This window comes from Gossypium hirsutum, chromosome A03 (genome assembly GCF_007990345.1).
Source record: "Gossypium hirsutum isolate 1008001.06 chromosome A03, Gossypium_hirsutum_v2.1, whole genome shotgun sequence".
Taxonomy (NCBI): Eukaryota; Viridiplantae; Streptophyta; class Magnoliopsida; order Malvales; family Malvaceae; genus Gossypium; species Gossypium hirsutum.
In genome coordinates, this window is record NC_053426.1 from 51,284,776 (window position 1) to 51,312,426 (window position 27,651).

General features: G+C 33.8%; 1 protein-coding gene and 1 long non-coding RNA gene across 5 annotated transcripts; one reads left to right on the top strand and one right to left on the bottom strand.

Annotated features, from left to right (window-relative positions):
• Positions 1-5,015: 5,015 nt before the first annotated feature.
• On the bottom strand, positions 5,016-11,677 carry LOC107887275 (uncharacterized). Its single transcript, XR_001681101.2, has 4 exons — positions 11,478-11,677; positions 11,034-11,295; positions 10,675-10,916; positions 5,016-10,479 (listed from the first exon to the last, which is right to left on the bottom strand). It is a non-coding gene; the product is annotated as an uncharacterized lncRNA (long non-coding RNA).
• LOC107887274 (uncharacterized WD repeat-containing protein C2A9.03) lies at positions 11,546-18,225 on the top strand. Of its 4 annotated transcripts, none has more exons than XM_041095961.1 (10): positions 11,546-11,743; positions 12,910-13,043; positions 13,157-13,324; positions 13,418-13,504; positions 14,215-14,349; positions 14,486-14,596; positions 15,411-15,502; positions 15,588-15,693; positions 16,174-16,260; positions 17,574-18,225. In XM_041095961.1, the coding sequence occupies exons 1-10, from the start codon at positions 11,623-11,625 to the stop codon at positions 17,985-17,987; spliced, it is 1,455 nt and encodes a 484-aa protein (XP_040951895.1). In that variant the 5' UTR covers positions 11,546-11,622; the 3' UTR covers positions 17,988-18,225. The 4 variants fall into 4 exon arrangements, with proteins under 4 accessions (XP_040951895.1, XP_040951899.1, XP_040951898.1 ...); XM_041095965.1 differs by lacking the exon at positions 11,546-11,743 and adding an exon at positions 12,117-12,260; XM_041095964.1 differs by lacking the exon at positions 11,546-11,743 and adding an exon at positions 12,206-12,362.
• Positions 18,226-27,651: the final 9,426 nt, after the last annotated feature.

Consider the following 27,651-nt stretch of genomic DNA (forward strand, 5'->3'; position numbering starts at 1 on the left):
TGCATTGCACACTTTTGGCTTGCAATTTATTGTCACATTTCTGATATTCACAAATTTGCTATAGGAATAACGATTTAGCTTTTAATAAGCTAAAAATCGAACTATCATCAGACAAGGTAAACTGTGTGTTCGTCGCCCGCAAAGCAAACAAAGATTTTCTACTCAGAGCATCTACGACTACATTTGCTTTTCCCGGATGATAATCAATCACTAATTCATAGTCTTTCAACAACTCGAGCCATCTTTGTTTTCGCAAATTCAAATATTTTTGAGTCATTCTATACTTCAAACTCTTGTTATAGGTAAAGATGTGACACTTTTCACCAAATAAATGATGTCGCCAAATTTTTAATGCAAATACAATAGCAGCCAACTCTAAGTCGTGCGTCAAATAATTCTTTTCATGCGGTTTCAACTGTCTAAAAGCATAAGCTATCCACTTTTCCCTCTTGCATCAAAACACATCACAAACTATTTAATAACGAGTCGCTGAAAATCACAAACTCTTTACCCAACTCAGGCTGAACTAAAACTGGTGCTTCCCTTAACAATGCTTTCAACTATTCAAAACTCTGTTGGCATTTCTTGAACCATTCGAACTTCACATCTTTTTATAATAAACAAGTCATCGGTATAGCAATTATTGAGAATCCTTTTACAAAACGCCAATAGTAACCAGCTAATCTCAGAAAACCTCTAACTTTGGATATATTTCTTGGTGGTTTACAGTCAACAATTGCTAAAAATCTTACCCGGATCAACTCGGATACCTTCCGCTAAAATAATATATCCCAAAAATCCAACTTCTCAGAGCCAAAACTCACATTGGCTAAATTTAGCAAACAATTTCTTATCTCTCAAAGTCTGTAATACAAAACTCAAACGTTCAGCATGCTCAGACTCATCTCGGGAATAAATCAGAATGTCACCAATGAATACAACAACAAGTCTATCTAAATACGGTCTAAAGATTCGATTCATCAAATCCATAAAAACTGCAGAAGCATTAGTTAATCCAAATGGCATAACAAAAAATTCATAATGCCCGTACCTAGTTTTGAACACAGTCTTCGACATATTCGAATATTTAACTCTCAACTGATAATAGCCAGATCTCAGATCACTCTTCGAAAATATTGTTACTCCTTCAACTAATCGAACAAATCATCAATTCTCGGCAAAGGATACTTATTCTTAATCGTAACCTTGTTAAGTTGACAATAATCAATATACAGTCTCATCGATCCATCTTTCTTCTTTACGAACAACACTGGTGTATCCCAGGGCAAAAAATTAGGTCGTGCAAAACCTCTATCTATTAACTCTTGCAATTGAGATTTCAACTCTTTAAATTCTATCGGAGCCATTCTGTATGGAGCTATCAATATTGGTGATGTTCCTGATACTAATTCAATAGAAAACTCGACTTCTCTGATCGATGGCAACCCAGGCAATTCTTCTGGAAACACATCTGGATACTCACAAACCACTGCTACTAATTTAATATTCGATTCAGATACTTTTGTATCCAGTATATACGCAAGATAAGCATTGCAACCTTTTCTCACATATTTCTAAGCTAACATCGACGATATCACAACAGGCAACTCACTCGACTCATCAGATTCAATTTGAAGGATTTCACTATTCTGACGTTTCAATTCAATAGTCTTTCATCTACAACTCACAACAACATCATGCAGAGTTAACCAATCCATGCCCAGAATCACATCGAATTCATCAAACAGTAAAAGCATCAAATTTTTCAGAAAACAGTAACCCAGAATCATCAAAGGACAATTCTTGCAAACTTTATCAACTAGGACATACTTGCCTAAGTTTTGATACTGTAATCACAAAGTCAATAGACTCAACAGACAAACTCTTACTAGACACTAAATTCATACAGATATATAAATGAATAGATTCAGGATCAATCAAAGCAATTACATCAGTGTCGTAAAGAGAAAATGTACTGATGATAACATCTGGTGATGACGCATCTTCGCAAGTACGAATAGTGTAAGCTTTGGCTGGTGCTCTAACCTCTGATTTCACAGTAGAGTCCTTTGTCACTCTTTTGCTACTAGTCACATTTCCTGTATTTCTAAGTGATCTCCCTCTAGTAGCTGTGTTACTCGATCTTGCATTCTGAAATGTTTCTTTCTTGACTAACTCAAGACTATCTCAAATAAAGTGATCTAGCGAGCTACATTTGAAACAACTTTTGTTATTCATCCAACAGTCTCCAAAATGCTGTCTACTACACTATTGACACTCGAGTTTGTTGGTTCTAACACTACCAATGCTCGATACTGAAGTGGCTTGAATTTTAGGACTGGTGTATTATTTCCCACGATTTCTATTAAAATACCCAATAGAAGCATTCAAACGATTAAACAAATCTCGTGATTTCTTCGACGAAGAGTGATAGGGTTTACTCATTGGACTTTTTCTCGAATCTCTAGCCTCAATATTGACTTTTCTCTTTTCTTTGCACAGTTCCTCCAGTTTGCATTCTCTGCTGACTAACACAACAAATTCTTTCAACTCTAAAATCCCAACTAGAAGTCTAATGTCTTCGTTCAACCCATCTTCTAATCATTTACACATAATTGTCTCTGTGGAAACACATTCTCGAGCATATTTACTGTGTCTCACAAACTTTTTCTCATACTTAGTCACAGACATTCGACCCTGTTTCAGTTCTAAAAATTCCTTGCGCTTCTGGTCGATAAACCGCTGGCTTATATATTTCTTTCTGAACTCGGCTTGAAAGAATTCTCATGTGACCCTTTCTCTCGGTACCATGGATATCAAAGTATTCCACCACTGATATGCAGTGTCTCTCAGGAGTGATACGACACATTTACACATTCAGCTGGCATGCAAGATAATTCATCAAATACTTTGATTGTATTCTCAAGCCAAAACTCGGCTCTTTCAGGATCGTCATCAACAGTAGGTCTTAAACTCTTCAGCCTCATAGTTTCGAATTTTTTCAATAGGCCACTTACTCAACCGTAAAGGTTTCAAACCTTGAGGAGCTACTGGGACTGGTTGGCCTCTCCTCCCTGACTACTTGATACAGGCCTCGACTAAGATTGCACTACTCCGTGAATGGAGGCTGACACATTACTCTCAACGTCATTAGCCACAGCTCGATTGAGATCCATTACTATATGTAAATACGATTTTAAACTGTCAAGAGATATCACACTATCACAGGGTATATATGGCATGTATAGCTAGACTCTTAAATACGCTACGTTAGTCCTAGAATCAAATAAATCGTAACTCTAATACCAATAAATGTAACACTCCTCACCTAAATCAGTCGCCAGAATAGGGTTACAAAGCATTACCGGACTTATTACACATTTAAACATACATTTCACATACATTTTTCCATTTTTAAAAATAAACCATTCACAATCATACATAACGCCCCTAATACGAGCCTACAAGGCCTAAAACATACTTTAGAAGTGGTTTAGGACTTAATCGATATCACAGAAAATTTTTGGAATACTTAGAAAATTTTACAGAATATAGGAGACGTGACTGTGTGGCCTGGCCGTGTGTCTCACACGGCCAAAGACACGCCTGTGTCACAAGCCGTGTGGAAATTTGAAATGGGATCATATGGTCGTGTCTCAGCCCGTGTCCAATGTAACAGCGCATTCTCAGTGAAATTGGAATAGTAGTTTTGAGACCACAAATCCGAGCCGAAAAGAAAATTTATTTTTATATTATTGCATATTTTGCATTATGATAGGAAAGTGATATGAAAATTCTGATAAGAAAATTTTACTGATTATTTACTTAATTACGGAAATGACCAAATTGCATAAAAGGTAAAAGTTGGATTTTAGTAGCTAGAAGGATCAAATAGTTATGAAATTCAACACTTGAGGTCCTTATATGGTAATTAGACCATTAAAGAAAAGTTACTAGATTTTTTGATGATTCATCCATAGAAAAATAAGAAAAGGGCAAGAACTAAATTGGAAATAGAAATAATTAAATGATGCTAAATGTAACACCCCTCACCTGTATTCGATGCCAAAACAAGGTTATAAGGCATTATCGGACTTACATCGCAAACAATCATACAGTTTCGTGTCATAAATTTCAACCAAATTAAAACCATTTGAAATCAGTCATAAAGTCTCTAATACGAGGCTACGAGGCTCAAAACATGCGTTGGAAGTGGTGTAGGATTAAACCGAGAGCTTAGGAAATTTTTACAAAACTTCAAAGATTTTGGCAATGTACAGGGGTCACACGCTCGTGTGGTTCGAGACATGCCCGTGTGGGCAAGGTGTGTGGTCACACACGTCTGTGTCCTTAACCCGTGTAACTCTTTGACTTGCAAGGCATGAACAAATTGAAGTCACACGGCCAAGCCACACGCCCGTGTGCTAGGCCGTGTGGTTAATTTAATTTTCATAAATAGGTGTAGACTTCATACGCCCAGAACGCACGCTCGTGTTTAAGACCGTGTCCCTCACACGGCTGTGATACACGCTTGTGTCTCTGCCCGTGTGCTCAATTCTGAGCATTATGTTTCTTAAAATTTAGGTGCATACGACCCAGACACATGCCCATGGAACAACCCGTGTGTCGCACATGGCCTAGACACAAGCCCGTGTGTCTACCCATGTGGACAAAATAAAGGCTATTTACCAAGCCATTTGTCACCCTTATTTGCACACACATTCATCCCAATTATATGAGTTGGACTGCAAAATTATTTTAAGGTTTTTACTTAAATAATATAAAAATAATAATTAATTACAAAAAGGTATAAAAAATATATTAATTACGAAAATAGACATTTGTTACAGTGTTTTAACTGTGCCGCCTGACATATTGGCGACACCAGACTAAAATGTGATGACTTAAAACATTTTGGAACTTGTTATGTAAATATCTCGTTTTAATTGGCAATCGAAAAAAAGGCTTTAAAGTGCCACTAACACATTGCACCAAATTTTAAATAGGGCAAATTATTTCATAAAACCCTCTTATTCATTATTTTCTTTTATCCCCTTTAACACTAAAATACAAATTGCTCCAATGTTTATTATTTGCTTATTACCTAAATAAGGTTATGAAGCAAATAATACACAAAACTACCTTGAATAAAATAAAATACAAACTACCCTTTCTCTACTTTCTTTAAACATTTCTAGCAAATGCTTGCAAAAATGGCTGCAAAAAGTGCACTGTCAAACAAAACATTTCTAACAGTTATAAATGCTTGCAAAAATGGTTGTCCTATCAAATTTCGGTGAGTGGAGAAAGTAGAGGAAGGGCAGTTTGTATTTACGACGATGGAGCAGGAAGATTACATGACTTGCTTTTCGGCACTGGAGCATTGGCCTCTGATTATCTTATTTGGGTAATTAGCAAATAATAAACATCGGAGCAGCTTGTATTTTGGTGTTAAAGGGGAATAAAAGGAAATAATAAATAAAGGAGTTTATGAGGCAATTTACCCTACTTAAAGGTTTTGTGCCGGCATGCGAATGCGACACTCGTAAAGTATTTTTTCCAACTTTCAACCAAAATGGGATATTTACCTATTAGGTCCCTGAATATTTCAAGTCATCAAATTTCAGTATTAGCAGCACCATTAGAATACTATAGCAAATGCATATTTTCGTAATTAATTTATTTTTCGTGATTAATTATTATTATTTTGTTATTTAGGTAAAAAAGCCTTTATTTTATTATTTAAAAATATTTTTTCATAATTAAATTTAAATAAAAATATATCTATTAAATACAACATTATCAATATCAAACTTGAGAAATAAGATAATTGTTTGATGTATTAGTAAGGCTTAAGAAATCATATTTATAATACTTTTAGTCGTAAAAAACCTAGGTTAAGAGTACGTTCTCAATGTCTCTTAGAGAAACAACTTTTGTTGTGGCTGGGTTCGAGAAGGGTGGTGACTTTTGGTGTAGATGGAAAGGGAGGAGAGGGACAAGATCTCTTTTCTGGAAGAAGAATTGGTTCAGTTATTAGTGAAAAGTTCGTCGATTGCTCATACAGGGAAGCCAACGATGTTATGTTTTGTGTGGACAAGGAAATCGTATAATCTTGATAGTTTTCGAGCCCAACTGAAAAGAATCTGGAAGACATGAAAAAAGTTTGAAATACAAGTTGTAGGGTAGAATTTATTCATGATTTTGTTTGAGGAAGAGGAGGACCTAGAGACGATTTTGGAGGGTCAACCATGGTTCTTTCGGAGAAATCTAATTATTTTTTATCGACTGTTAGAATTCATGGAGAGAAGAAAGATAAAGTGGATTATGTCTCCCTTTTGGATCAAAGTTGGCCCTTGCCTGCCAGAATGCGACAGTAAGGACCTTATGAATGTAGTTGGGTCCACTTTTGGTGGAGTTTTGTATCGGAGTCAAAAAGGAATTTTTGTTGAATTCGAGTCAATATTAATTTACAAAAACCTTTAAGGCGTGGAATTTTATCCAGGTTGGTTCGAAGGAAAAGCAATGGATCCCTTTTAAGTATGAAAATTTGCCCAGTTTTTACTTTGGCTGTGGCTGAACCTAAAAGAATGCACGGAGGTTTCAAATGTTATTAACCACTAACTAGAGGATGACTTACGCTACTTTGTAGTGCTTAAAGTAGAATCTAAATTGGTGGGAAAGGTGAGTCAAAAGCTGGGTGCCATCTTAAAGAAATCCATGAAACAATTTGCCTATGTGGGAGAAGACGATGATTCCACACATTCGAAATACTAGAGTGTTGGGATTGGGACACTGCTTATGGCGGTTATGGATGACACGACTTCGAAAGAGGGCATTAGATTCGGAAATGAGGTATTGGATTCCGAAATTACCACTGGGAGGAAGGGTGTTGTGGGTGATGTGCTTGATTAAGAGTTTGTTACGAGAAACGCAAAAGGGGGAAGTGTGTTAGAATAGAAGTTGGCGTGTTAGAATAGAAGTTGGCGTGTTGGACTCAAACAGGTTGTTTGAAGAGCATTTTAAATGAATAAAAGTCAGATGTGGAATTAAAAAATAGGGCCTATGAAATTCGAGAAGATGATAGAGGCAAGTATTGGACTTCGATTGATTCTCCTTTAGGGAAAGATTCGGGCTGGGAACTTATGGATCACAATAGTCCCCATTTGGGAGCTGGGCCCATTAATGACTCAAATGGGCCCCAAAAGTGTAAGATGTGAAACTTGGAAGAAAGACTACAGCCCACCAAACGCTAGAATAGGCTAGCTAGAACCGCTAATTTAGAACAAGGTAGTAGGGTTGTGACACATGGGAAACGTAAAGGGGAATGAGAGTTCTTTAGTGAAGTGGGTTTTCTTTCTACGACACTACTAGTAAAAAAGCAAAATGTGCTAGAGAAGAAGTTGACAACTTTATGATGGACAGTTTGACAAAAATGCCTTGGAGCAAGTTTTAGCTCTAACTAATGAAGGATTGACAGCTACCAATAAGCAAGCCGACCAGGCACAGTGAAACTCTTATGTTGGAATGTTCATGGTTTGGGAAGACCACAGACAGTGTGCCACATTCGACATTCACTGAGGCTTTATAAGCCAAAAATGTTCTTTATGGAGACAAAATTATATTCTTGTATAATGGAAATAGTTAGGAAACGATATGGCTTTTTGCATAGATTTGAGATTGGGGCTAATGGTAGTAAAGGTAGCCTCTGTCTGACATGGAAAGATGATCTACAAGTATGTTTAAAGAAGCTCTCTAATAATTTTATTGACGTGACGATTAAACGGAGCGAGGAAGATGACGAGTGGCACTTCATAGGCTTTTATGGTTCTTCTTTGGCAAAAAGTAGACAAGAATCATGGAACGTTTTCAGATATTTAGGAGCTAATTGTAATCTCCCATGGCTCGTGTGCGGGGACTTTAACAAGATTCTCTATGCTTCTAAAAAAAAATGAGGCTACCAAGGGAAGAAAGGAGAATGAAAGATTTCTGAGATGCCTTAATGGACTATGGCTTGTTTGACATAGGTTTTTCGGGCCCTTCGTTTACATAGGAGAGAAGGAATTTATTAGAAACAAACATCAGAAAACGGTTGGATAGGGGGTCACAAACAAAAAGTGGTTTACTCAATTCCTTAGTGCTTTTATTGTCATTTGCCCTACTCTTTCTCAAATCATTGCCCACTATTGATCTAAACATACCGTGGAGGAGGAGATAAAAAACAACGCAAGTTTCAATTTGAAGCTTGGTAGATTGTAGAAGACTCCTTTGAAGCTGAAGTTAAGAAAATATAAGATTCGAATAGGGGGACCTTCTTTCCAAACTAGAAAGTACTAGAGTTAGTTTACTTAAGTGGGTTCGGCAAAGAAAGGAGAAAAGGAATGGTTTGAAGGAGACTTTGATAAAATATAGACGATACAAATCTTCAAGCATTTATTGATACAAAACTCCTTTTTTAATTAGGATATTGATAATGAAGAACGTTTTTGGAAACAAAGAGCAAGAGTAAACTGGCTAAAAGGCTAGTGACAAAAATACCAAATTTTTTCACAAATGCGCAAAGGAAGAATTCAAATAGGATCTCGTTTTTGGACTATGTGGGTGGTAGAATTACCTTAGATCATAATGAAATGGAAAACATTGAGACGAGCTATTTTGTTGAGCTTTTTGTGACGAATGGGAGGTAATGGGATGAGCCATACTCTATCCGGAGTTGATAGGTGCATCATTAAATAGGCCAATACTGAGCTAACTACTTCCTACATAGAGGAGGAAGTCTTTGGGGCATTAAAAGGTATGGCCCCTATGAAGGCACCAGGTATAGATGGTTTCTCATCAATTTCTTTCAAAAATATTAGTACATTATGGGCAAGGAGGTTTGTTGTTTTGGTTTGGGAGTATTAAATAATAGCATGAATATGGGGTTTATAAATGTCACTAATATAATTCTTATCCCTAAAATTCACAATCCTACAAAAATGTGAAATTTTAGACCAATTAGGCTTTACACTGTTATCTATAAAATCATAGCCAAAATGGTTGCAAACAGATTTCAAAAAGTATTATAAGTCTATATTGACAAGTCCTAAACTGCTTTTGCTCCTGATCGATTAATATCTGATAGTGTTTTATTGGCATATGAATTATTGCATACTTTTAGCCAGGAGTAAAAAGGTAGAAAGGGTTTACTTGCGCTCAAACTAGACATGAGTAAAGCCTACGACAAGATAGAGTGAAATTTTCTACGAGTAATGATGGAAAAAATAGGTTTTTCTCAAGCTTGGGTTGACATTGTGATGAAGTCTATTTCCACTGTCTCTTATTCGATAAGCTTAAATGAAAGAATTAGGACACATTTCTAGCCTTTGTGAGGACTTCGACAAGGGGAACCTTTTAGCCCTTTTTTCTTTCTCATTTGTAGTAAGGGTCTCCCTTCTTTAACGAGGTTGGCTGTTCATGAAAGTCTTCTAAAGAGGGTAAAAGCTAGTTGAAAAGGTCCATTAACATCTCACTTATTCTTTGTCGATGATTGTATTCTATTTGAGGAGACTACTGTGGGAGGCGATAAAATTTTGAAGTAAATTTTAAAAGAATATAAGACCCATTCGGGTCAATGTCTGAATTTTGACAAATCCACAATCTTTTTTAGATCAAATACAATTGATTCGGTGAGAACACAAATCTCCATCGAATTGGGTGTAAGGTGTTCTACTAACCTCAAGAAATACCTGGGTCTCCCAAATATAGTGAGTAGAAGGAAGAATGTCTCTTTTTAATATTTAAAAGACCGTATGAAACAAAAGGTTGATAATTGGAGTTCTCGTTTCTTGTCTCAAGGCGGCAAGGAAGTGTTTATTAAAGCAGTGTTACAAGCAATACCTACTTATGCTATAGGTTATTTTCTTTTGCCAAAATCCTTGTGTAAAGAGATGGAAAGCATCGTGCCTCAATTTTGGTGGCAAAAGACTCATGTGAAACAAGGCTTACATTGGTGTGGATTGGGTTCTATGTGTGAATTAAAAGAAAATGATGGCATTGGCTGTAGGAGTTTTGCGAAATTTAATATTACCCTTCTTGCAAAACAAGGGTGGCATCTTATGACTAATCCAAATTCTCTGTTGGCGCAGGTTTTGAAAGCGAAATATTATCCACATTCTAATTTTCTGAATTCATGTCTTAAAGTGAATGCTTCGTATGCGTGAAAAAAGCATCTAGGCAATAAAAAAGGTACTTTAGGATGGTTCTGGTTGGAGGGTGGGTACGAGTGAAGCGATCCCTATTTTTAATGCTGCATGGATACTATGCTCTTTTAATTTTCAATTATGTGGTACAGTTAGTAATTGTAATCTTGAATTTGTTTCTGAGCTTATTGATGATAATAGAGAATGGAAAAAGGATACTATTATTTCCATCTTTGATGAGGATGATGCATCAAGAATCCTTCAGATCCCGCTGGCACTTGAACCACAAGATGATACCCTGGTTTGGTGGAAGGAAGCATATGGTGAGTTCTACGTTCGCTGTGCTTACAAATTGTTAGAAATCAATAGTGCTTCTCAGTTTAAGGGAATAACAAGCTACATATAAAAGTTTCTATTGTAAACTATAGAACTTAAATTTGCCTTCCAATCTAAAAATTACTGTCTGGCGTATTTCCAAAAATTATATCCTTACCATGTCAAACTTACTCTTGAAGAAGCTGGTTCGAGACACTCTGTGTCCCATTTGTGGGGGAGGAGCAAAAACAATAGTCATGCCTTCTGCTTTTGTCTTGTTGCAAATAAAGTTTGGGAAATCTTAGGCCTCATTGATTTATTAAACCTACCTAGTTAGGGGTGGTTGGATTGCCTTACTGCAGTTTTTAATGTCTGTTGGCACATTCAACGAAGGATTGTTTGCTGCTCACTTTGGGCCATCTGGTTTGAAAGAAATAGGAGAGTTCATGACAAAGTGGTTAAATCAGGAAAGGAAATTACTAATTTTATCTCCAGGTATCTCTATGAATTGGACTGTTTAGAAGAGAAGAAAATTACCGTCCAGGGTGATAAAGTAAGCTGGAATCCTCCTCCTACCGATTTTATCAAAGTAAACTTTGATACGGCTTTTGTCATGGAACGATGTAGATTAGGTACAGGGCTGGTTGCTCGAAATAGAAAAGGTGTGGTAATAGTGTCTAAAACTTGCACGACAATGTGGGACCGGCTTTCACCGGGGAAGCCCTTGCATGCCTTGAGGCGCTTAAAATGGGGTTAGTTCTCAGATTAACAAAAGTAATCATCGAAGGAGACCCCTTGTCTGTTATTACGAAATGTAACTCAAGTCATACTGACAAATCAAAAGTTAGCTCGCACCTTCGTAATATCGAAGGCACTCTCGCCCGATTTCAAAGCATCATATTTATGCATGTTAAAAGATCTGGAAATGCTTTAGCAGACGCTCTAGGCACTGAATGTGTAAGGAAGGGAAAAGGCTTTTACCTGATCGGATCTGTCCCAGACTCCGCTGCAACAACTTTTTCCAATGATTGGCTCCGCGAGCCTGACTGACGAATGAAGGACTCTTGGTTTTTCCGGTTTCTTGGGTTACCGAAGCATCAGATCTAGACAGGGATGCTTCGACTGAATGATTGTCTTAATGCAGGGAGATAAGTTTGGCAGGCTTTTTTTGGGAGAAATGGAACCGTCGGTGCCGCTTAGAAAGATGATAAGAGTGGGACGGGCAATCTCTTTCCCTAAAGGAGTAGGCACGTTTTTCTTTAATTTTCTTTATAGTTTGTTTACTTTTTCAGTAGCTTCTTTATTATCTTTCTTTTTCAATACTTTTTCTTCCTTTTAGGATCAGATAACTTTTCTTTCTTTGAGCCTCTTTGTGCCTTTGCTCTTTTTAATTTTGGTTTTCATGTAAATTTTAGTTTTAAATTAATAAAGCCCAACCCTATTTTATCCAAAGAAAAGAAAATAAATCATATTTATTTATTTTATTTTTTAAAGAGGACAAATAATGTTATATATTTTGATATAATTATAGATGTGTTTTTCCTTTTTGATTGAGAATAATATTTAAGTGAATTTCTCATCATCAGGATTTAAACTTGACCACACTTTCTTTTAATCACCTATTGATTCGTAATTATATTTTTTGTTTAAATGTAACTGTAAGGAAAAATAAATTAAAAAATTTAAACCGGAGCTGATTGAATCGGAGAGGGGTAACCCGGCCCAAGAAAGCATGCTGCAATGACGGTTTTCGTCCACTATAACGTAACCCCGGAACTCTTTTCATTATTCTTTATTTATAATATTTTACTACCTAAATGATTAAATCCGAGGCCTCAGTTTCAGAACCATCATACTAAACTTCCTGTAAGAATAACAATCTCTCGTTTCCTTTTTCCTTTTTTAAATTTAATTTTTCTTTTAGTGAATTCAGTATCTGTTCTCTTTTGTCCTATTCCTTTTCGCCTTTTTGTTTAGTTCTGCGCAATTCTTTTTGGTGGTAGAAAAATAGTTTTATTTTTTCCTTTGTTAGGTTTAAGGATTTTTGGGGTTTTTTTTTTGTTCTTGTTCATCTTTTATGTTGGATATGATTTTATCATGTTTTAGGTTTTTTTTTTTTAAAAATAATTTTTGAAAGCCATTTGTTTTAAAATAAGCTCCCTGGAACACCCTTCTGCTCTTAAAAATTCCGTTCTCTTTTAGAAATTCAATTTTTTTTAAGATATGTTTTAAGAAAATGAAAAGAAAAATAGTAAATTTGCTATTCGCTAGTTTGTCTGAAAGTAAGTTTTTTTTTCTATGAATTTTAGGAACCCTTTTGATTCAACTCTCTTTAGGTTTCCCTAAGCGTTTTTATTTTAATATTTGTTAATTTTATTTGTAGAAAGAAATTTTTAATTGAACCTTTTTGCAGTTGAATGCAAATATATCATGTCCTACCCGCAAGGGGAGGATTTCTATTACATGGATGAAGATTTTGTACATGACATGGATGAAGACAACTACGGTCGAGCTGGTGGAGATGTGGATGCTGATGAATATGACATGGTTTGTTTTTCGTTTTGGTGATATTTATATATTCTATATATATTTGTTGTTAATTTTAGTTAATTTTATACTAAATGATGAAATTCATCACTTTCATGCTATAATTTGAGCAGCTGACCAAGGTGACCGATACGACTTCTGCGCAAGCGCGGAAGGGGAAAGACATTCAGGGGATTCCGTGGGAAAGACTGAACATAACTAGAGAAAAATATAGGTTGACAAGGCTTGAGCAGTATAAGAACTATGAGAATATGCCTTTTTCCGGTGAAGCTGTTGACAAGGTTTGTATCTTTTCCTACAATCCATAAATGAACTAGTTTGTAGTAAAGCGGATATCATATTAAGATATGTGTAAAATGTATTTGTTGTTTCAGGAATTTAAACATATACAGAAGGGTGGGAACTACTATGAATTCTTCCACAATACTAGATTAGTTAAACCTACGATCCTTCATTTTCAGGTTTGTTAGTCAGAAAATGTTTATATCTTTTGTTCTTGTTGTTATCCTAGTTACTTTGGACTCAAGTGCAATTGTCAAATTTGAATGTGTCTGATACTGATATGTTCATTTTTTTTCTACGTTCACTCATGTATTTGGAGAAACAGTGGAGGTTTAATCCCCATAGCCATGTCGGGTACAGGCTCTGGACATGTGTTTTTAAAGAAAAACAACAAATTGGAGCAACATAGGGTGTCATTTTATTTAATATGTTGATTTTGGTGTCAAAACATATTGTTCTTGAATTTCTTTTTGTCCTTTCAGAAATGATTTAGCTTTAATGTATTTAATCATTCAAAAGATTACCTTTGTCATCACTTCTCTAGGGCAGTTGTGTGCATGGACAATTATAAAGGAACTTGATTTTCTTCTTTGGTATTGAATATGTTATTCAGTAGTGTTATTTATCGGTTATAGATTTGATTGGTTATATTTATGCTTTTGAACCTGCAACTTTGTGTGCATCTGCATTTGCACATAAGTTGCTGTTTGTTTCATTAAGTTCTACTTCCCTTTCTTTCCTTTAGTACTCATTACTTTTGTCTTTGTACATGGCAATATTTGTGTAGTAAGATTAAGAATACCTAAAGTAGGTCCTATATTTGGCTTAGAAGTTTTATTATGTACAGTGTTCTTGACTTAATTAACCTGTTGTGGAATGAATTTTACAGCTCAGAAACTTGGTTTGGGCTACTTCAAAGCATGATGTTTACCTTATGTCCAATTATTCGGTTATGCATTGGTCATCATTGTCATGTAATCTGTCTGAGATCCTTAATTTTGCTGGGCATGTGGCACCTACCGAGGTATTACAATTGCACTTAGTTAGCCTTAGTGCTTATAATTTCTTTACAAATATTAACGTTGTCAATGATAGATGGTTATTGTAGTAATTTGGGTTTATTTTATCTGCTAATTTCTCTTAATTTTCCTTGTAACTAGAAACATCCCGGAAGTTTGTTAGAAGGTTTTACACAAACTCAAATAAGCACTCTAGCAGTCAAAGACAATTTTATGGTTGCAGGAGGCTTCCAAGGAGAGCTTACTTTTAAGGTAAGTTAATGTTTTCTGCGTTTCCTATTTCTGCTAAATCATTTTGAAAACTTGCCCAAGAAATGACAAACATTTGAATAGTTGTTTTCCTAAATCAGGAGAATGTCTTGTCAACTCTCTCACCTTTTTTCTCTTTTGTTGAAGGGGTGGAATAGTTGTGGATTTTATGTAGTGAATCAGGTAGTATCGGGGTGAGACGTGTGTAGATAACAACCTTTCTTTTAGGAACTTTTCATCTATGTTACTCTAACTCGGGTGTGAGTCTCAAATATGCGTATTTCTCCAATATGGTATGGTTATTTTTTTCTAACTTTTTCCATGTATTTGGAGGATTTTCGGAGGTCATATTCCCATGCCATGTGTTAGACGTTTCAAGAACAGTAAGCAACGTAGTTTTTCATACGTGCAATGGGAAGAAAAGGCAGAGTGTGTTGGAGAGTGTTATGGTGTGAACCAGGTAGTATGTGGGAGAGTGTGTGAGGCCAAACCGCAACCTGGGATGTATTACATTCTGAGTAACCATTCAAGCAGCTGTTTTATGATGATATCATTCTTAATTTGTGATGGGAATCCTGGTAGAAATCAAGAAAGGGACTTCTAGAAAATCCTAGAAATTTAAATGTTTGGCATGTTCTCAAAAGAACATGGATTGATAGCATGCTCTAGTTCGTATATATTTCCATATTTATATCATTCATTTATTTGTTTCTGCGAATTCTGGTTTTGTATGAACTTATTTCTGGCATTCTCTGTTTGCCTTTAGCCATTTCTTTTATATATAATATTGTACAATTTCATGTTCCTGTTTCTGCAGCACTTGGACAGAAAAGGAGTAACCTTTTGTACCCGGACAACGTATGACGATAATGCAATTACAAATGCTATTGAGATATATGACAGCTTGAGGTAGCATGATAATTGCTGATTTGCTGTTTGACTTGGATAATATATCGAATAAAATATTAGATTGAATTTTGAAGCTGTTTTGCAGGGGTGGAATTAATTTTATGGCCTCAAACAATGACTGTAGTGTGAGAGAATATGATACTGAGAGATTTCAACTTTTAAACCATTTCCAGTTCCCTTGGCCAGTAAATGTAAGTCCTTCAAATTGCTACTGTGATGCCTACAATCTTGATTCAGTTCTTTCAGAATCCTTAATGTTCTATCTTGCATCTTGTGTTACAATGTAGTGTCAGATACGAGTATGTCTCTGGCACAGGTATAGCTAATTTTTCTTTTAAATGTCTTTCACTTATTTGGGGAGTGGTTGGAGGATCATATCCTCGTACTTATTTCCGAAAATATTTCCAATACTAGTTCGGTCATGGGGTACATAAAGAAAAATGAAAGTCGAAGCAATATGGCTTATATTCACATGTGTTTTAAAAACGGTTGTCTTATCCAAAGTAAATAATTTCTTCACCTAATGGAGTAAATTTGACTTAAGAGGTCTGCATTTCAACGGCAATGGAGATTGTTGCTTCATAAACAGAAAAAAGCAAACTGAAATCATCTGTCATTTTCGTGGATTATCTTAAAATTCAATAACATGACTGAACTTTATTCTGATGCAGCACACATCAGTCAGCCCAGATCAAAGACTTATCACTGTCGTTGGAGATGACTTGGATGGGCTGCTTGTGGATTTGCAAAATGGAAAGGTAAGAATTTAATTTTCTGATAGGATATGGGAACTGTAATGGTGACTGGGTAAGGTTGCTCCGTAATCAGTTATTCAAAATAGGGAGATAGCCTCCCTGAAAGCAGGGTTGCATTTGTGTACATTTGACTCTTCCATTGACTGGTCAAAGTAGTTGAACCGAAAACCGTTTACTAGTTCACTTTAACGAACGGGGGGATAAATTGGTTAAGCTGATTAAAAACTGGTAAAAAACCAAAAAAAGAAATCGCAAAAAATTGGGTTTAAGCTTTTTTATTTTTATTATTATTTTAAATTTTATTTTATGCAAGGAGATTTGAACATTCTATTTTTGGATCTATATTAAAAATCCTACCATTTAGCTATGTAATGAGATCAACAACTTAGAGAAATATCAAATAACTATTTTATTTACAAAATAAATTAAATGATTATGTTAGTGTTTTCGTCTTTTTTATATTTTTATAAATCAATAAAAAATTATCTATAATAAGATTTGAAATAAGGACACTATTTTTATAAAACTTTTTCATTTACCATTTAACTAAAACCATTTTTAGTTTTTATTTGAAACTTTAATAAGTATATTTTTGTTCTTAATTTTATATATTTGTGTATTTATACTATTATTTAAATTCCTAATCGAGCTATTAATTTAGTCCTAACTCAATTAGGTAATTACCAAAAAAGCTATTTATTTGCTAAGTAAGTTATGTGATTATATGGTTGTTTTTGTATATAAAACTTTTTCATTTACCATTTGAATTATAGCAATTTTTTTGTTTTTATATAGAAATTTAATAAATATATTTGTTATATATATTTGTATATATTTGCGTATATTAATACCGTTGCTGATTTTGTATGACAAATTAACTCCATATCAATTTAGGATTGATGATAAATCATATTTTTACTTATTTACTGCATGTTATTTTCAAACACTATGTTATTTTCAAACACTATCTTTGTAATCTAAATACGTGATTGTCACTCATATACGCGTGCGATAAGATTTATAATAATTTACAAAGTATTTTAAATTTAATATTAAAGATTCTAGTAATTTGGAAAATATTTAATATTTAATATTTAATGTTAAAGTTACCTATTATTTTATATTAAGTTCTTTTTAATCTAATCATCCGACTCAATCAGTGTAACCAGTCGATCTGGTTAAACCAGTGGAGGTTTCATCCGTTTGATCTTTATTCTGGTATTTTAAATATTGTCAAGAATATCATATGTTGCTTAGTGCTGAAAGTAAGAAATGTTAGTTCTATTGAACCTGAATCGCATGTTCCTTGGTCGCAGACTGTAGCCACAGTGGTAGGCCATCGAGATTACTCGTTCGCATCTGCATGGCACCCAGATGGACGCATATTTGCCACGGGAAATCAGGACAAGACGTGCCGAGTATGGGACATAAGAAACCTCTCAATGCCAGTCGTGACTCTTAAAGGAAACTTAGGTGCCGTACGATCAATCTGCTTTTCATCCGATGGCCAATTCATGGTAGTTGCTGAACCGGCAGATTTTGTCCATGTGTATAACATAAGGGCTGGTTTCCAGAAACGGCAAGAGATCGACTTCTTCGGTGAGATTTCGGGGGTATCTTTGAGTCCAGATGACGAGTCTCTGTATATAGGAATATGGGATAGAACTTATGCTAGTTTGCTGCAGTATAACAAAAAACACACTTATGGTTACTTAGATTCTTACCTGTGATTATATGTTTAAATCAATGTGTGCTGCTGCTTGGTGCTGTAGTTTTGCAACCCTTTTTAGATTTTGTAATATGTATGTAATTCGTGTACTTGTGTCGTGTTTGTTGGTATAATCGTGTTCAGTGTAGGATAGAGTTGTATAAACTTTGCGGTAATAATTGTGGAGGCACATGCCACTTGATGGACAGTTTTGTTCCTTCATCATTGGGTGTATAGAATGTGGGAGCGTTTATGGTTGAGTACGGTGTTGAAAATAATTTGCTATTAGGCTCGGTTTGTTTGCGAGTAAAATGTTTTCTGAAAAATGATTTCTGGAAAATGATTTACTTTTTTGGAAATAATTTACTTTTTTGATGTTTGGATGGATCTATATAAAATATTTTTTGTTTGGTAGATTTTTTGAAAATATTTTTCGGAAAAGTTATTTTTACATATATTAATAAATTTATATTTTAAATTATTTTTACATATATTATAATGATTTATTTATAAATAAATAAATCAAATTAAATATATAATAAATTAAAAACAACCAAAATCAAATAAATTATTTCTAATTGTATTATAAAAAAATAAAACAAGAATTGAATAATTAGAAATTAGCTTTCAAACCACAATTAATATTAGAAATTAATAATATTATCCAAATGCATAATTAGTAGTATACCACATGATAACAATAACATTGTCCAAGTGCATAATTAACATTATACCACATTAAAAGTATCAATATCTTCAACCTTAAAAAAATATTTGAAGCTAAATTTTTCTATGCTTCTTACTTTTAGCTAAAAAAGTTTTGGCCTCGGATTCATAACTCACGAGATAATCAAACACAGAACACAGGAAGTTATCATCAAATCTTTCTACTTCCATCGACATCACTTCTTCGTAAAGATGTGGTGTCTTATCCGCAGTAAATTGTTCTAAAGCATTAGCAATTTTGCCAAGTTGTTCACCCACAAATTTAATTTATTCATCAACGACACTTTCTTGAGCAATTTTTCTTTTACGTTTGGATGTGCCAGATGAAGATACTTTTGTTATTACCTCTTCAGTCTCTTCATTGTCGCAGTCTATAGGCACTGAGTCTTGGTTACCATCATCCAAATCTATGTCAACAAATGTTCTGGCAAAACTTCCTGTTGCCATATCTTTGCCAACAACTAAAGTCATTTCATCATAATGATCAATGCTTTTATTCAAAAATGGTTCATACTTCTTGTGTGTCTGTTGGATATTATACACAATTAGAATAACAAGTAAAAAACAATTGAAATATACTTAAAATACATATGCATATATTACCATCACTGTTGAATCATATGTCGCTCTATCACACATAATCATTTTCATGTAATCATCCCATCCAAAACCACTTTCACCCCGAATTGTACATATAATCTGCCATTGATTTTTTATAGTCCTCAAATAATTTTCCACATGTTTTGCATCGCATTGGACTTGAAATCTTTCAAAAATAACTTCGGCAACTCGATTAATAGAAACTGCTTTGAAAGCGTTAGAAGGTTTATTTCCTTTCTGGGCTTCCTCTGCTAGAATTTCAAGAAAAAGATGTTCTGTCGGTTTTGTCCACCTGAATTGCTTGGAGGTTCCTTCTTTGTTGCCCTTACCCATTCTACATTAATAATTTTCATTGTCAATCATTTCAATATTCAACAAGCTTAAATATAATAAATTCAATATCTAACAAATTCAAGACATAATAATTTAAAGATCCAACAAACTAAAATTTCAATATCATTATCCAACCAACATTAACAAAAAAAAAAAACAATTTTAATACTAAAACATACCTAACATAGAAACAATAACCTAAGTCCTAAACCTATCTAATATTTTTAGCCATATAATCAATTGACATAGCTTGTGCAATTTCATCTCTCTTAGCAGGCCATTCTCTTGCTTCTTCTCTTTCTTCTTGCTCCGTAAGAGTTGGTATTATCAAATCAGATTCAGGCTCCTCGTATAATCCTTGATTAAGTAAATCACTAGGATCAACTCCCATTATATGATTATGAATGATACAACAAGTCAAAACAATATCTACTTGAGCTTGAAAATTCCAAAATGATTCAGCATCTAATACACAAAACCGTTTCTTCAAAATTCCAAAAACACGTTCAATAGTGATTCGCAATGATGAATGACGAAGATTAAAGAGTTCCTTTGCATTTTCAGGCCCTTGAGTACTAAACTCTTTTAAATGATATCGGACACCACGATATGGGGTAATATATCCATTTCGGATGCCATATCCAGCATCAGCAAGATAATATTTACCTACAATTTACAAAACATAATTATTACTAATAAATTATAAGCTTACTAGAAATATTTTGTATTTAATGATTTATAATTCTTACCTTATGAAATTCTTAATCCTCTTGGGCGTGAAAGTGCATCACTTAAAATACAAAAATTATGTGCACTACCTTCCCAACCAACTAGAACATATGAAAATTTCAAATCAAATGTAATGGCAGCCAATACATTTTGTGTCGTCCCCCTTTTACGGCTACGAAATCTTCCTTGAACGCTAAGTGGAACGGATGCTCGAACATGAGTTCCATCTAATGCTCCAATACAATCTTTAAAATAAGGATAAAACCTTGGATTGTTTCTGATTTCACTAGGAGTTGACTCATCAGGTAATCTAATAACTAGCTTATACAATTTCAAAATAGCTCTTAATACAACCCTAAAGTAATAGTGAATTGTCTCAATTGATCTATAATATCTAGATCCAATCACTCGAAACCTTACATTGTGACCAATTATATGTAAAAATATAACTACTTGTTCCCTAATATTCACCGATTTAGTTAACTGTAACAAATTATTCCTACTAAGAATATCACACAAATTAAAAAAGGCTATCGGTCTCATCCTTATCACAGCAATACAATGCTGGTCACCACTATATAAAATACTATTAATATAATTTTCTCTTTCATAATATCAATTCACACGAGGGTGAGAAGCAATTTCCTTCCTAGTTTTTAATTTTTAATCCAAAGAGCCCCAAAAGCTAAAACTGAAGCCACGACTCCGACAATTGCATTTTGATCTTGATTACGATCTATCTACACAAAATAATGCCACACAAATATTTGATCACTACAAAAAAAGATGCAAACTTTTCATAATATCACATATATGACTAAAGTTACCATGACTAAAGTGCATACATACATATATGAAAGTTTCTCAAGCAATGACTAAAGTTACCATCACTAAAGGGAATGGAGTTAACTAACCAACCCCAACTTAAATAATAACAAAAAAAGGCATAATTCAAGACATATTCATCACAAACTGTAGTACCCAATAGAACAAAATTAATTAAGCCATTTTAAAATTTAAAATTTATTTTTAAAAATCATAAACAAAATTTATTAAAAAAATGTTATAGAAAATTTAAAATTATAAAAAAAATTATAGAAGGCTCCTCTAAGTATATGAACTAGTAAAAGATTGAAGCTTGCAATACTTTAGTGCCTTTGCTGTTATTGTTTTTCTCATATTGACAAAGAAAGAATTAAGACATATGGTTCCTTTGATGTGTGGAGATTTTATGTTATTTTGATATAGAAAGAGTTAAAGCATCTTGAGCATTTTGAGAAAGGCTAAAATGCTAAAAAAGGCCCTTGTTCTTTTTTAAATATCCTACATAAGCCCTTATCATATATTGTATTCGGTTAAGCTCTTAAAGTACTTTGTCTAATCAATCCTTTAAATTACTCTCTGTTTCTAGTTAAGCTCATAAAGTACCATATTTTTTATTTAATCCCTTATTCTTCCAATAGTTTTTAGTGCTTTTCATACAAAAAAGGGTAATTAAACAAAAATAATATTAATAGCTCAATTCGGTGCAATAGAAGGTAAGTGTTTATTTGAGAATGTATAGGAATGTTTCGGCGTTCTAGCCTTGGAGAAACTTGGTTCTTGTAATAAAATATTTACTGTTATTGGGAAGTAAGCCTGTCAGGTTTTTATAGAATTGACAGTTAATTAGCTCTTATTTCAATTTGCAGCATTTTTGGGTTACAATTTCAATGGTCTTCTTTGTTGCTGCTACAGTCTTCACCCTTCTGAAGTTATGTGGTAATTTCTTTACTCAACTAAATATAATACAATTTGAGCAGTTGCAAAGTAGGCATATTCTTCTTCTCTACATAGGCTTTATATTGTAGTTCTTGATCCAATAGTAACATTTTTCCGTTTCTGGTTTATCAATACTTCTTTAACTTGATTGCCAAAGAAAAAAGAGCCCCAAGTCAACATAGAGCAGCTTGAAAATGAAATCTTTGGTAGAAACACACACAAACTTTTCTAAAATATTATAAAACGCAACAAGAGCATATAAAAAATGAACTAAAACCTCATTTGATTCTCCACTTTTAGCTAAACTTGGGGTATTTTGTTTGTAACACCCCTCACCCATATCCAACGTCGGGACAGGGTTCGAGGCGTCAACGGACTTAAACATTCACAACATGCAAAATTGGGCCCCAAAATTTTCACCAAAAATTAAAACATCTTGAACACATGCATATCGTCCCTTATATAGGTCTTTGAAACCTATAACATGAATTGGGGTGGTTCGGGACTAAACCAAGAACTTTGAAAATCTTTAGGCAACTTAACTAATTTTCTTGCTTCGGAGAGTCACACGCCTGTGTGGATTGGGCCGTGTGGTCAATTTCAAGGCTATTTTCCAAGCCAATTGTCACCCTTAATTACCTACATACACTTATACATTTTCATGGAAATTGACATGGCATATTTGAGTAATTATATATTCACAATCAAGACACAAGCATGGCATTCTTACAACAACACATAACATATTACCAACCAATCATGGCAAACAAGCATATGCACATCACCAATATCAGACATAACATGAATAGCTAGATTTATAAGTTAGAATCATTAGCTCACTAAAGACCAATATATTTGGCCAAACTATAATAACACATGTTATAAAACTAGGTCCCTATACATGCCACTCACTTGATAATTCTAGCATATGTGTTTATACTGTCAAGGTGTTGGCTTGATAGTGTGATGCTGCCTCCGACGATCTCCAACCCCGAGTTAACCTGACAACACTAAAAGAAATGGAAAGGAGGGGGTAAGCTTTACGCTTAGTAAGCTCGCATGAAAATAATAAACAATTTACTAACATGCTTTCCATAGTAAAACTATCCCAATTGTACATTTACACATGTTCTGGTTAAGCTATTTTCTTGAGTCATAGTTACTAAATCATTTATATCTGGAGATATGGAACTCAAAATTAAGATCTACAAATTTTTCCAAAAACTAGACTCATATATATTTCCACCATAAAATTTTCAGAATTTTTGGTCCAGCCAATAAGTACAGTTTATTATTTAAAGTCTCCCCTGTTTTGTTGTTTGACAGCTTTGACCACTATTCACTAAAATTTAATTATCTTTTGGTAAAAAATTCAAATGAGATTATTGTTTCTTTATTCTGAAAATAAATTAAATAAGGAAACCAAAAATATAAATTATGTTCCTTAAATATTTTTTTACAATTTTTAATGATTTTTACAATTCAGAACAAGGGATCACGAAATCAGTCTGAACCAGTCTTACAAAAATATAAATATCTAAAAATACAGAATTCCTTTGTTTGCTATGTTTCTTTTATATGAAAATAGATTCAATAAGCTTTAATTCCATATCTCATTCCACTTTTAGTTCAACTTATACTATTTTTGGTGATTTTTCAAATTCACTCCCCTGCTGCTGTTTTAGATTGTTTATCCCAAATTTCATTCCTTCACTAAAATTTCTTATTATCAACTTTTAAAATAATACTTATCCATATTCATCTTATCAAAAATTTCAATCACATATCTAACTCATAATTCAAAACTCATATATTCATATTCTGGTATTATCCCGCATTTTTTTTCACGTTAAATTTCATTTAGCAAACTTGTTTCTCTTGGTGAACACTTCGGAAAGTAACAATATCCGGTGATTTTAGCACATAGCTCCACACTATTGGGCTAACATGTAATTTTGGCATACGCATTTAGCGCCACTTTTCAAATTAACATGTATAACCGTGGCATATCCACTTAGCACCACGTTACATATTTAATCGTGGTATATCCACTTAGCACCACGTTACATGTTTAACCGTGGTATATCCACTTAACACCACGTTAATGAATCAATATATGTAACCGTGGCATATCCACTTAGCACCACGTTACATGTATCAATATGTGTAATCGTGGTATATCCACTTAGCACCACGTTACACATATAACCGTGGTATATCCACTTAGCACCACGTTTTTCCATTCCGAAGGTTCAACTGAGATTTCCTCATTTAATCTCAATTCATCAACCACAAATCACCGTTTGTGTCCATTAATTGAACAATACTAAAACTTATTTCATTTGCACTCTCTTCACAAGTCCATTTCATTTCACATGTCAAACATGTACTCATGAGTTTTGAGTACGTATCTGTGCTATCTCTTAGCACAACCACTCATGCAAACAGGACAATCATATGCAAGATCTCACATTCTCGATAATCACCCATTTCTTTTAAATATCATATTCTATCAAATTTCTATTAACATCAAATTCAATACAATTATAACAAATTATATTTCATGTATATCAATAATAACATGAATAATAGGCTTATTAAATCACGCGAAGTTACCTCGGATCCAGAAATAGCAATTTACCATTCTAGTCCATAACCTTGTATTTTCCCGATTTAAGCCCAAATCTCGATTTCCTTGATATATAATATCACATTTAGCCTAATAATTAGTCACACTATTCATATGGGTCTAAAAATCATATTTTTACAAATTTTCATTTTGACCCCTAAACTTTTGCATATTTGCATTTTTCCCCAAGGTTCGGAAATTAAAATTCTTCCTATTTTCTTATGTTTTATGACATGGTGATCATTTTTCCCTTCTATAGAAACATCAAATTCTCACTCTAACATGTACTTATGAATATTATGTATTTTTACCAATTATGTCATTTTACTCGTTTTCACATAAAATCGCTTAGCAAAAGTTGTTTAACACAATTTCAAGCTTCATATTCTACCATTAAACATCAAAATACATGCATATCATTCATGGGTAAATTTTTAAACATAAATCCTAGCTCAAAATAATGGTAGAAATGAGCAGATCATGTTACCGGGATTTCAAAAATACATAGAACATTAAAAATAAAGCTCGGAATCACTTACTATTAAGCTTGGAAGCTTGGACAAACCCTAACCATGGCTGCTCTTGGTACATTCTGCTGTAGCAAGAAGAAAGGGACACATTTGGGGTTTAAAATTTGTCTTTTAATTCATTTTATCCCTAAATGACAAAAATACCCTTTTTACTATTCTTTCAAAATTTACCCAACCAAGGCTATTTTTGTCTAAAAAGTTATAAAATGGTTTAATTATCATTTAAGGACATCCAATTTAAAATTTCATGACAATTAGACACCTCTAACATGTAAAACTCACTTTTACACTTTTTACAATTTAGTCCCTTTTACTAAATTGAGTGCCCAATCGTCGAAATTTTCTAATGAATTTTTCAAGAAATAATTCCGTGAAATTGTAGACCATAAAAATATAATAAAAATTAAATTTTCTTCATCGGATTTGTGATCCCGAAACCACTGTTCCGACTAAGCCCAAAATCAGGATGTTACATTGTTAACATTAATAATTAGTTACTATCATAGTACTTGGGGTATTTTCTTCATTTTAATTTTAGTTGAGCTCAACTTTAAGAAAATAGTTGGGTGAATTGGATACAAAAATATAGAAAATTGAAACATTAGATTAACTTTTTGTTAGTTCAGAAAAGAAAAAAGAAGAAGAAAGAGCAGAAAAAGTCGAATCTCGAGCATCAAATGATCAAATCTAGTAATTACTCTTACATCAATGGATTAAACGAATTTGAAACCACAAATCGCGTTGCATATTTTAAACCAAAAAAGTTCAGTCAAAAACATCAACTTATCTCAAGAATCATCCTTAAAAAAGATGCAACTAAAACATTATAAAACCACGTCAAATATGCAGGCTAATTATTCAAGAATTCCACTACTAGTCTATGCAATCAGGAGGCTCTACTAGTCCCAGCTACTTAAGTAACCAAAGTTACTAGTTTGTACTTGTTGGCAATGGCTCCTACTCCTACTTCACGAGATTTTTGACTATTCTATTTGTTCCTAAACTTCCCATTCAATCTACTAAATGATGTTGCAATGGTGGAGGGGTATAATTATTTGTGATTATTCTACATGCCTTTTTGTAGTGAAGATTGCAGACAAGAACAAATCGAGATAGATGAAGCTAAAGAAAAGAACATGAACCTTTCTTCCTCAGTGAAAGCTATGAGAAAGAAGGGCCAAAGGGAGTCTACATCTCCAAATGAAGCTCAAGGTTACTCTATTCGAACTAGCACAATTGCAGCTGCTTAAATCATACCACAAAGGAAATAAACAAAAACATATCTATCATATGTATATGTAAACAAAAACATACTGTTTAAAAACACCATAACCAGAAATAAATGGCCTTAAACAGTTTAACTAAAACTCAAAATTTATCCAAATAGTATAAAATATTGAGAGCAGACTAATCAAAAATGAAAAATTACAAACATTTTAGAGTCAAAACTGAAAGGATTCTTGAAATTTGTACACTTTGAAACATAAAACTCCATTGAATGCAAATGCAAATTGTACATCTACTGAGATCTGTGACGAAATGCAAATTGCAGGAACTAGCTTGGCTTCTTTTAAGCCAAAGGGAAATTGCAACCATTGGGTGAAGGGAGGTTGAGTTTGTCAGGAAGCCAAAACAAAACATTGCTTCACTTATGGTGTCTACGTTGGTTATTTGAGATTTCATAAATTGATATTCAGGTTTTTGCTTTTTGTTAACACTATCAACCTTGTCTGGCTGTCCAATCATTGTAAACAAAGGGCCAGTTGGACAGTCAAAGTCCTAGTATAACACAATATCAATGTTTGATGTTGCATTTTAGCAACGAAGGTTGAAAGTAGTAATAGCACAAGTATAATTTTAGAAGAAAAAGGAATATAAAACTCCATTTTTCCTTGTGCCTACCAGATAAAAAACCCATGTCTAATTACCAAAAAGAACATAATAATCTCAATTATCTAAAATTATGTCATTTGTGCTAAAGGGTGAGTTCCAAGTGCCAACATGGATATGCTTAATTTTCTAAGTTTTAACATATATTTGGAGAACCATAAGTTCATAACCAATACCCTTTCCGAATATTTGGGATGCAGATGAGGAAAGGGGTACTCAGGGAAATAACGAGTCAAAGAAACATCGATCTAAAATACCATATCCACACAAACAATTACAAATCCTAATCTAAGGCAGTCTTACTGTTTAATTAGAATCGAAAAGAATTACTCACCGCTTCTTATGGCAATGATTCCGTTTTAGTATAACACAATATCAATGTTTGATGTTGCATTTTAGCAACGAAGGTTGAAAGCGGTAATAGCACAAGTATAATTTCACAAGTATAAATTACAGAAGCACATGCAAAACCCTGAATCGATAGAATT

Coding starts and splice junctions, on each gene's coding strand:
- LOC107887274 (XM_041095961.1), top strand. CDS start 11,623: ATGATTGTCTTAATGCAGGGAGATAAGTTTGGCAGGCTTTTTTTGGGA. Junction 13,325..13,417: donor CCGGTGAAGCTGTTGACAAG/GTTTGTATCTTT, acceptor TTGTTGTTTCAG/GAATTTAAACATATACAGAA. Junction 15,694..16,173: donor AGTTCCCTTGGCCAGTAAAT/GTAAGTCCTTCA, acceptor ATTCTGATGCAG/CACACATCAGTCAGCCCAGA.